At 33.2% G+C, this 9,238-nt stretch overlaps 1 protein-coding gene across 1 annotated transcript in view; it reads right to left on the reverse strand.

The window, feature by feature from the left end:
* Nucleotides 1-9,238, reverse strand: part of EPHA6 (EPH receptor A6) — a 655,437-nt gene that overhangs the window by 371,713 nt on the left and 274,486 nt on the right. Inside the window, 1 exon segment of the mRNA XM_054700683.1 lies at nucleotides 6,687-6,842. Coding sequence (XP_054556658.1) covers nucleotides 6,687-6,842 — 156 coding nt within the window.

The following is a 9,238-nucleotide window of genomic DNA, read 5'->3' on the forward strand; positions in this document are numbered from 1 at the left end:
ATTTTGTTTGGTATAGCCTGATCCATGGTGATATCTGCTTTAACTAAGAGGATGGATAGAATGCATGGTTTTATGCAATAATCACAGAATAATTTTTCACATAGTACAAACTTTATAAGATATTGAAAAGTAGAGTTCAAGGTTATAATCTTTGTAAAATTACTTAAGAACTGTAAAATAGTGTTTATATTATGAAAACAGAGATTGACTAATACAGATTTATAACAAAATGGGCAACCACCCAAACCTCTACACATTGGGAAGAGATAAAAGCTTCTGAAAATACAACTATGTAGACACTCAAAAAACTTGAAAAGTAAATATTCAAGATCTCATATTCCTACTCTATAGAACAGGGACATAATTAAAGCTTGAGAAAATTTTCAAAAACTCATTAACTAGCCTCATCAATATAGGGAATAAAACCTCAATATTAAACCACAGAATAGACTTTTAATAAGAATTACAGAAATGTGCTATAATTATGCAGGCTGAGTTAAAGGACAAAATCATATGTATGATAAAAACACAATCAGAAATGCAAAGTAAATAATGAGCAACCTGGCATTTTTTTTCAGCCAAACACTATTCAATTTTCCTAACACCATATAAAAACATGCAAACATATATACAGTCCTTGCCATGAGTTAATTATGTTTAAACATTCATTACAAATGAGTGCTTTTTTTTTTTTTTATAAAAGAGACCAGGCTCTGTCATAATTAGAAGGAAAATTTAAACAATGAATAAATAGATTAAAAGGAAATTAATAAGCCTTTCTCAAAATGCATAACATTGGAGGAACAATTATAAATGTTCTTTCAAATTACAGATGCTTTTTGGAAATTGATCTGCTTTGTGCAAGTAGATAATATTAAATGGAACAATTCTCTCTGAGTTTCAACTGTGGAGGTCAGGAAGAGAATCATCCTGACAGCAATTGGTAACTTAATTATTTAACATTAGCAGAATAACCTTCTAACATCTTTACCTATAGAGGAACTTCTCCCAGGTGATTTGGTAAAAGAAGCTCGGTTTAAATAAAAATTGAAGTATTTGTGTTTAGGAAACTCCATGAGGCTCATGTGACATCTTATATCAATGATCTGAACTGAGGAAACTGATATCCATTAATTATGTGTCTATTTTGTAATATAAGGGTCATTTTAAATATTTAAAAATATACCACTGAAATACATGAGATGAGTATGTAGTATCATTTGCTATAATAATACAGGTCTAGAATATAACATAGTCTGCTAGTGGTAATAAAATCCATCTTTGCAACGTGTATTCTGATTTCTGCAAAACTATGGCTGCTACATTGTATTTATTTATTTAGTTAGTTCATTTTTATTTAATTTTATTTTTTTAATTTTATTTTTATATTCCCCATACAATCACAACCCCCTCATTTTGACCCCAATCCCTCCCCTCCCCGCACCCTCCATCCCTCATAGAGTGTCTCTGGTTCATAGTTGTTTGTTGATTATGATTTTCACTTTCTTATAGTTATTCATTTTCCTGGTCCCTTATTCAAGTTTTCTAGATGATTCACCTAACCAATCAGTTATGCTTTCGTATTTCAGTTGTAAGATAATCAGAATGGTTTTTGTGTAATACTTGAGCTTAAGAAAAAGGGGTGGAGGACAGGTGAGGGAACAAAAGAAGAAAATACAAACTGAGCAGGGGTACCTATGCGTACAGGGATACCTCTGTGTCCCTTATCCAGAAGTGAGAGACACGAGTAGGGCTGGTAAATCAAGGAAGAATACCACTCCTGCTGATCTCAATAAACTATTTGCTCTACTCTAGTAATGACTTTCTCAAGTAGTCAATTATTCCCAGCAAAAAAGAAAGCATATTTTACAACATTAGCTTCAGAGCAACTTTTATTTTTCCCAGTCACTGTTACTGCATGTCAAATACAAATATACAAATACATGATTTTGCCAGGGAATTAAAAACAAAGGTGGAAGAATCTATTTTTTTCCCTCACAAAGTACTTGACTGATTACATACTTAGATGACAAAAAAACATGAACTCATTAATAATGTGCACTAGTTTATTCAATATATGATTTACATTTTTTTTCTGAACTCTACTAAGTAACATAAATGTTATAAAAACAACACTATTTATTTAAACACATGAAAGACAACAAAGTGAAAAATGCTGCAGAATTATACTCTGTCTAACATTTCATACATCCATTTATTATACCTTCACTTCATTTCTCTTGAACATTTCTACTTTTTCTGCTTGAGCAGTACTTTCTTAGTAACTTTCATTTTCTTACTTTGTTTCTACAATTTTTAGTGAATATATTCTCCTTCTGACCTGGAAAAAGCCTTAGATAGTTACTTTGATAATAGGCTTCTTGGCAGGCAGCAAGGTATCCTGCACTCTGAACTGCTATTCGATGCAACCCTAATTGACCAAGACACGATACTGTGAAGTGTTCCTCCCAGCTCATTTTTTAAAGTATACAGGATATACATTAATGAGTCACCTGCGAAATAAAGTTGAGTATATGAAATAGATTAAGTTGCTAGAGAAAACACTCAGCATTTTAGATTTCTTAATTGTAATTTCTTTTATATATTTTGCAGTTAATGCTAGAGGAATAAAGTAATTTTTAAAAACAAAGAAGACCTAAACTTCTAAGTAATATAATGGGTATTTGGGCTATCTGAGAGATCCTAAACAGTTAAAATTGGAAAGGGAGAGACAGGGCAGCGCTTGATGTTGGATGTCCTTGGATTCACTCTTACAGTTTTGGCTAACAGGGTTGGACTTTGAAAGAGTTAAGAAGATGTGACAATATAAAAGTTTTGTTTTGGCTTAAAATGCTTTCTAATTTTTTGGAATATGTGAAGGGACAGGAGACTAAAGAAGGAGACTTGTCAGGGTATCATTAAATTAACCCAACAGATAACTGAGGGTCTTAACTAAAAGAACAGGTACAGGAATTGACAGGGAGGAACGGACAGGAGAAATACTAAGAGGTGGAACTCATAAGACTTGTGACTCGTTAAGGTCTTGAGCAGGGATTATGATTCTAAATTGCCTGGATTGCATGCATGGGTAAATGAGGATTCCCAGGATAAGGAAACAAATTGGGATGGATGAGCAGGCTAAGGTAAGTGATTTTTGCAGGTGAACTTGGAATTACTAGTTTATTTGTTCATCAAATATTTATTTGGTGACTATCATCTTCTAGAAACTATTATTAGTGCTGGAGAAACAGTAAAGAAAGAAAATACATGATCCCAAGGCCCTTGTCATCTAGTGTAACAGAATAATTACAAATAAGAACATGAATGTACAGATAAATATGATATTTTCACAGTGTTATAATCCACAAAAAATAAAACATGAGATTAAAGAGAGTAATTGAATGGTAATCTGCTTTTGAATGAATGTTCAGGAAATACGTGTCCCAAGAGCTGGCATTTGAGCCTGAATGGCAAGAAGGAAATAGCAGTAAGAATACCTAGAAGGTGAGCATTTCAAGTAGAAGACAATGTTGGCAAACAGCATGAGAACAAATTCGTAATCTTGAAGCCCATGAGTTTAATAACAAAGGGGAAGTATTACAAGAAAAAGGGTCAGAGATGTGGAAAAGTTTCCACGGGACATACAGGTTGTGAAAGGTTGTAGTCAGTTGACTCTAAAGATCATCTATTTACAGATGATAGTGAGGTCATGAAAATGGAACACATGAAAAGCCACAAAAACAAAAAATGAAATGTGAGGAAAATTCTATCCAAAGTAATTAAAAATGCATATCAAATACCTGTAACATGCATGGATATAGCAGTTTACACATGACCGTCAAAACAGAGAAGAATCAAGAGGATCTTCAAAAAAAAGGTGAATTTATTAATATACTTTGTTATGTCTTTACTAAAACAAAGCAAATAAGTGCTTATGGAATTAACAGAGAGAAGCCCTATGAGAGATATCTTCTGTGGCTGGAGGAAGATCTGAAGAAAGCTTTCAATTTTCTTTGGAGATTTCCTCTTTCAATCTCTGATGACAACATGGCAAACTGGTATTAGTCTAATGCTGCCCAATGACCAGAAATAAGCCATTCTCTGCTTCTATTTTGTTATATCTAAAGCAGGCTAACATTTTATAGACATAATTTACAACACCAATATCGGGGCTCAGAGCAGACAGCCCCAAAATGTGTCCAAGTGGCATATTTATTATGTTGAATTAAAGTTGCTTGAGAAATAGATAGTGATGGAATAATACTTGAACTCTCTTCATTCTCCCTGAAAACAAGAAATAAATCCCCCATGGGAAGGGTACCCTCCCTATAGAGGCAGAGAAACAGACATCTTTATTGCCACAGACAAGAAATGCTAGGCCTGTTTAGCTTGTGTAAATGAGTTCTGCTCAGTTCACTAAATTAATGCCAAACCTTAAAAATCTTTGTTATGTCACTTTTCACAGATTTGATATTTCTTTGTCTAAAATACATAAAAGCAGCCTACTTTGGTCATTTTGTTGAACCTCTTTGTGATGTTCCCATGAGAATGAATTATTTTGTTTTCACCTTTTAATCTATCCTTTATTTATAGGATTTCAGTGAAGAATCTACAAGGGTAGAGAAAGTTATTCTTCTCTACACCAAGCCAAAAATTAAGGAAAGAAAAATCTAAGAAACATAAAATCCTGAGCTGGTAAGTACACCTACCTCATTCAATAGTAAGGACCTAGCTTATTGCACTCCATATTTATTTCCTTAACTATTCTCACCCCAAATCTGTGAGTCTTCCCAGTTACCTGTCTGTTACCTCACTAAAGAATTATATTGATGGGAATCAATTTATTTCTTCAACTTATCAATTATTTATGACTCCTAAGAAAATAAGAACAGGAAATTTACTACTACTTATCTAGGGAGTTCCATTTAGTTTTTCTGAGAAATATTTGTCAGGCAGGAGTATAGCCATTTGAAATAGCATAATCTACCTAAACTGGAGTATGTGTCTACAATATAATAATACGTAACAACTGTTCAGGAAACATTACATATGTATCGTAATAGCAACAAGTTTTCCTATTGAAAACTATTTATATAGTTGGATGAAAAAAATATTTTTACAATTACCCTTTACCTATTTGTGAACTTAAAATATGTTCTGCGGGCTAGAGGGTGGAAGAGGAAGAAATACCTAGGTAGTAATTTCCCAGGCTGCAATTTTCATAGAAAGTAGTCACTAAGCATTTACAATGAGAAAGCAAAAACTACATTCACTAAGGAATGTGTTATATTTTTATTAAATGTGTACCCTAAAAATGTTTTATATTAAAACCTGTAGTAATATAGACACATCTGTGTTGACTTGGGAATGTCCCAGTGTGTTCTGGGGATGAGTCATGGAGTAGGTTTGCAAGGCAAGACTCTGCTGTTCAGTGAGTAGCCCTCTTGCTATTTACTAGCAGTAATAAACAAATGTGACAATGAGCAGGAGGAACAGTGTCCAGGGAGACAAAGGGTAATCAACTTTAAAGGGAACTGGAGGGGACATGTCAGCCACATATAGAGGGAGGACTTCCTCCTGTGCAGGAACTTGATGTAATTCTGAGCTACTCCCATACCTCCTCAGACCATGGCACACAATCAGTCAATGGCTTCCTAGGCATCCCCAGCTGCATCATGATGTGGGCTACTGTCTTAGGGCAGTCATGCAGGAGTGCCTTTTCCAAATCCTACACAAACAGGTGCACAGAGAGGCCACATGGGCTGCACAGAATGGCCACACACTTATACTCTATATCAGTTAAATTTAAAATATGGAACATTGCCATCACTGCCATTAAGGAACGTGTGGCATTACATAATTCCTGACTGAATTTTGCCTCTATGGAATTAGATGACATAAATAACATTTTGGCACCAGTTCATCAAAAAAGGGAAAAAAATTCACTATAGTATCTTATTGATGTATTTACCAAGACTGTCCTAACTACCTAAGATGTGACGTTTTACTTTTGCATAGCTTAACAATGGTTTAATATATTAACTTTTAATTTAAGAATGTATATAGATTTCATAATACTTAACAGGAGAAAACAAGTAATTAATATTTTCAATGTATGCATTAAAAGACTGCCAGATTTAAGATTCTATTGGTTTAAACACAAAAATTAGAGAGAGAATGAGAGATAAAATGTGGACAAACTCAAAAATACATTTCTTTAAAGACAACTTTTCCTTTAAAGTCAAGGAAATTAGAATTTTTCTGAATAATAATAGCACACACACTTTTAAAGATGCATCTGGAAGTTCCACAGAGAAAAATTGATGGTCTTATATTGATGTGAAACAAAGAACAGTAGTTTTACTTATAAATTCTCAGGTAGTCTTAAACTGCATTAACTTCTGAAGGGAAGATGCTATTTGGGAAAACTTAAAGGACCTCAAACCAATGCCAGTACTTATAAGGATCAATGTGATTTTGAGGAATAAACACATTATTTACAAGCAGTTGAAAATCAAGTTTGCTGAGAGTAAAGAGAAACTTTTCCTCTGATTGTTATCAAGAACAAAAGGTATTGATGGCATAGGATTTCGTATATGTCAATTAAAAAAAGAAAAACTATAATAGAGACAAAAAGGCTTGGAGTTAGCATTTCCAAATGCAAAATGCAAAATGTACAGACTTACTGGTACATGCCATAGATGGTGGGTCTTTTTCAGCTCTGAAGTAGCCCTTTTCACATTGACAGACAGAAGTTGCTTCCTTGTAGGTTAAACTGTGTGGCGGGCATTTTGAACACTTTGTGTTCCCCGCAAATGCTTTATAGAATCCCGGTCTACAAGCTGTAAGAACAGGAAAGAAAATTTTGCTATTACTGCTATTGTTATTGTACACATTGGTTATGCACATTTGGGATCTCAGAGTTCAATGTAAGGTATAACAGAATAATCAATCTATCCAACATTCTCTTATAGAGCACACACTAATGAAATAAAAAATTTACCCCTCTTTTAGCTTGAATCATATTGGATTATAAATATTTTGTCACATCTATCACCTAAGTTCTCATAAATGTCATGAGGAGACCTGGGTCTTACTATCCTTATATCCACAGTGCTTGGCATAGTTCAAAAAAAAAATTTAGAGTTTTATTAATACTTGAAAAACTGAATGACTACATGAAAGATTAATTCATTGATGGCTAACATTATATTACCATTGATAGTATGCTGTAAGCAGAATTAGCATTCTATATATCTTTTAGTAACTAGGCTTTACTTGTTTGAATCTGTAAAAAAACAAGCCTAAGTTTTCAAATCTTGAGAACTTTTAAATTTCTTTCTTATCCATCCACCCTCTTTCTCTACCACTTTTTTCTTTCTTTTTATAGGATGTAAACTTTATTTTAAAATAACAAACCACCTAAGATAAGAATATTTCCAATATATGCCAATACGCCACAGAATACAATGAAAGTTAAAGATGATCTCATACAGTGGTTTCTGATTTTTCCTTTTTAAGAAAAGCTATTCAGATACAGATCTTCAGGTTAAGGCTTCAATTTCTATAATGATTTTTTTAAAAAAAATCTTTAATCAAGTAAGTTCATGCTTATATAAATGAGATCAAAATATCCAAACTCTATGGACATTTATTTTAAAATATCATTTAGAAAATTGGTTTATATCTACCCTTTCTTTCCACCTTTCCTCTTCAAATGTCACTTTCATAAAATGCCCACATATTGCTATATAGATATATGTATGTTTTAAAGGCTGTCATCATTAAAGAAAAAATAACAAATATTGGTGAGGATGTAGAGAAAAGAGAAAATTTGTGCACTGTTGAAAGAAATATAAGTTGTTCCAGTCACTCCATAAGACCATTATGGAGTTCCCTCAAAAATTAAAAATAGAATCAGCATATGACCCAACAAGTTCATTTCTGGGAATGTATCCAAAGGTAATGAACAAGATAGCAATTACTGAGTGCAATTAGTGTAGGAAATCATATGCAAGGTGTACAATTTTATAAGTTTGACATTATTTGTAAACTGTGAAAACTTTGCTACAATCCAGATAGTAAGCATATCAACTCCAAGTTCCTTTTGTTTCACCTCATATGTAAGCTTTAGGCAATATGCCTGGGTGTTGCTTTTTTTCTTATGTTCAAATGTAACCTGATAATCTCTGCCTTTTCATTAAGATGCTTAGACTATTTACATTTAATGTGATAACTGATATGGTTAGTTTTAAGTTTATGTTGTTATTTGCTTTTCATTTAACCTGTATCTCTTTTGCTCCTTTTCTTTTTATATGCCTTCTTTTAGAATACGTTTATCACTTTAATGATGTTGTTTAATCTCTTTTGTTAGTTTATCTGCTCATTAGCAAAACTCAGGGAGAACCTCTTTCAGAAAAGCATTGTCCCCTTTCACACTGATTTATGACACTTTCTTGGTCGGCCTGGATTCTCAGATATGTTTTCTCAGTCCACAGAGAAATCTATCAGATTCTGTCAGGGTCCCTTCCTCCCTGCTTGATGGCCTGATAACTCTCTCAAGACAATAATTTGGGGCAATTGTAGGGCTTTTTTCCTTTATTTTCCCTCAGGGAATATATCCCTTATTATCTGATGTCAGATATTAAAATGATCTTTTTATATGTATTGCATGGGATTCTGGATTTATTCCAGGTAGCATATTTTACTACATCTTGGTCACAAGTTAAAATCAGGCTACTTTAATAATTTTGAGTTGTTATTTTTTTGTAACTGTCTTCATATTTCTCTCCTTTTTATAATGGCCTTGTCTTATCTACTATACCTAGTTCCTCAAAGACATATTTAAGAGTTTATTTTAAAGTACAATTCAATACTGTTGCTATCTACCAGTAAGGAGAAAAAGACACACAAAACTAAATGTTGGTGAGTATGTGGAACAATATGAACTCTCATACATTACTGGAGGAATTTAAATTGGTACTACCATTTTGAGGAACTATTTAGCAGTATCTACTATGGATGAATATAAGCATATCTTCTGTCATGAAAATTGTACTCCTAGGTATATACCAAAAGAACAGCAGAAAGTGAAAGGAGCCTACAGGCAGACATACCAGGTTCAATGCTACATGAGCTGTCACTGTTCCATTTGATTTTCATTAACTATAATTTTGTTGACATACTGACCCTTCTCATTTGACATATTTTCTAATCTGTTCACTCCTTGCTTTGTCTT

This window comes from Talpa occidentalis, unplaced genomic scaffold (genome assembly GCF_014898055.3).
Source record: "Talpa occidentalis isolate TD23 unplaced genomic scaffold, MPIMG_talOcc4v2.1 talOcc4.4, whole genome shotgun sequence".
NCBI classification, from domain to species: Eukaryota; Metazoa; Chordata; class Mammalia; order Eulipotyphla; family Talpidae; genus Talpa; species Talpa occidentalis.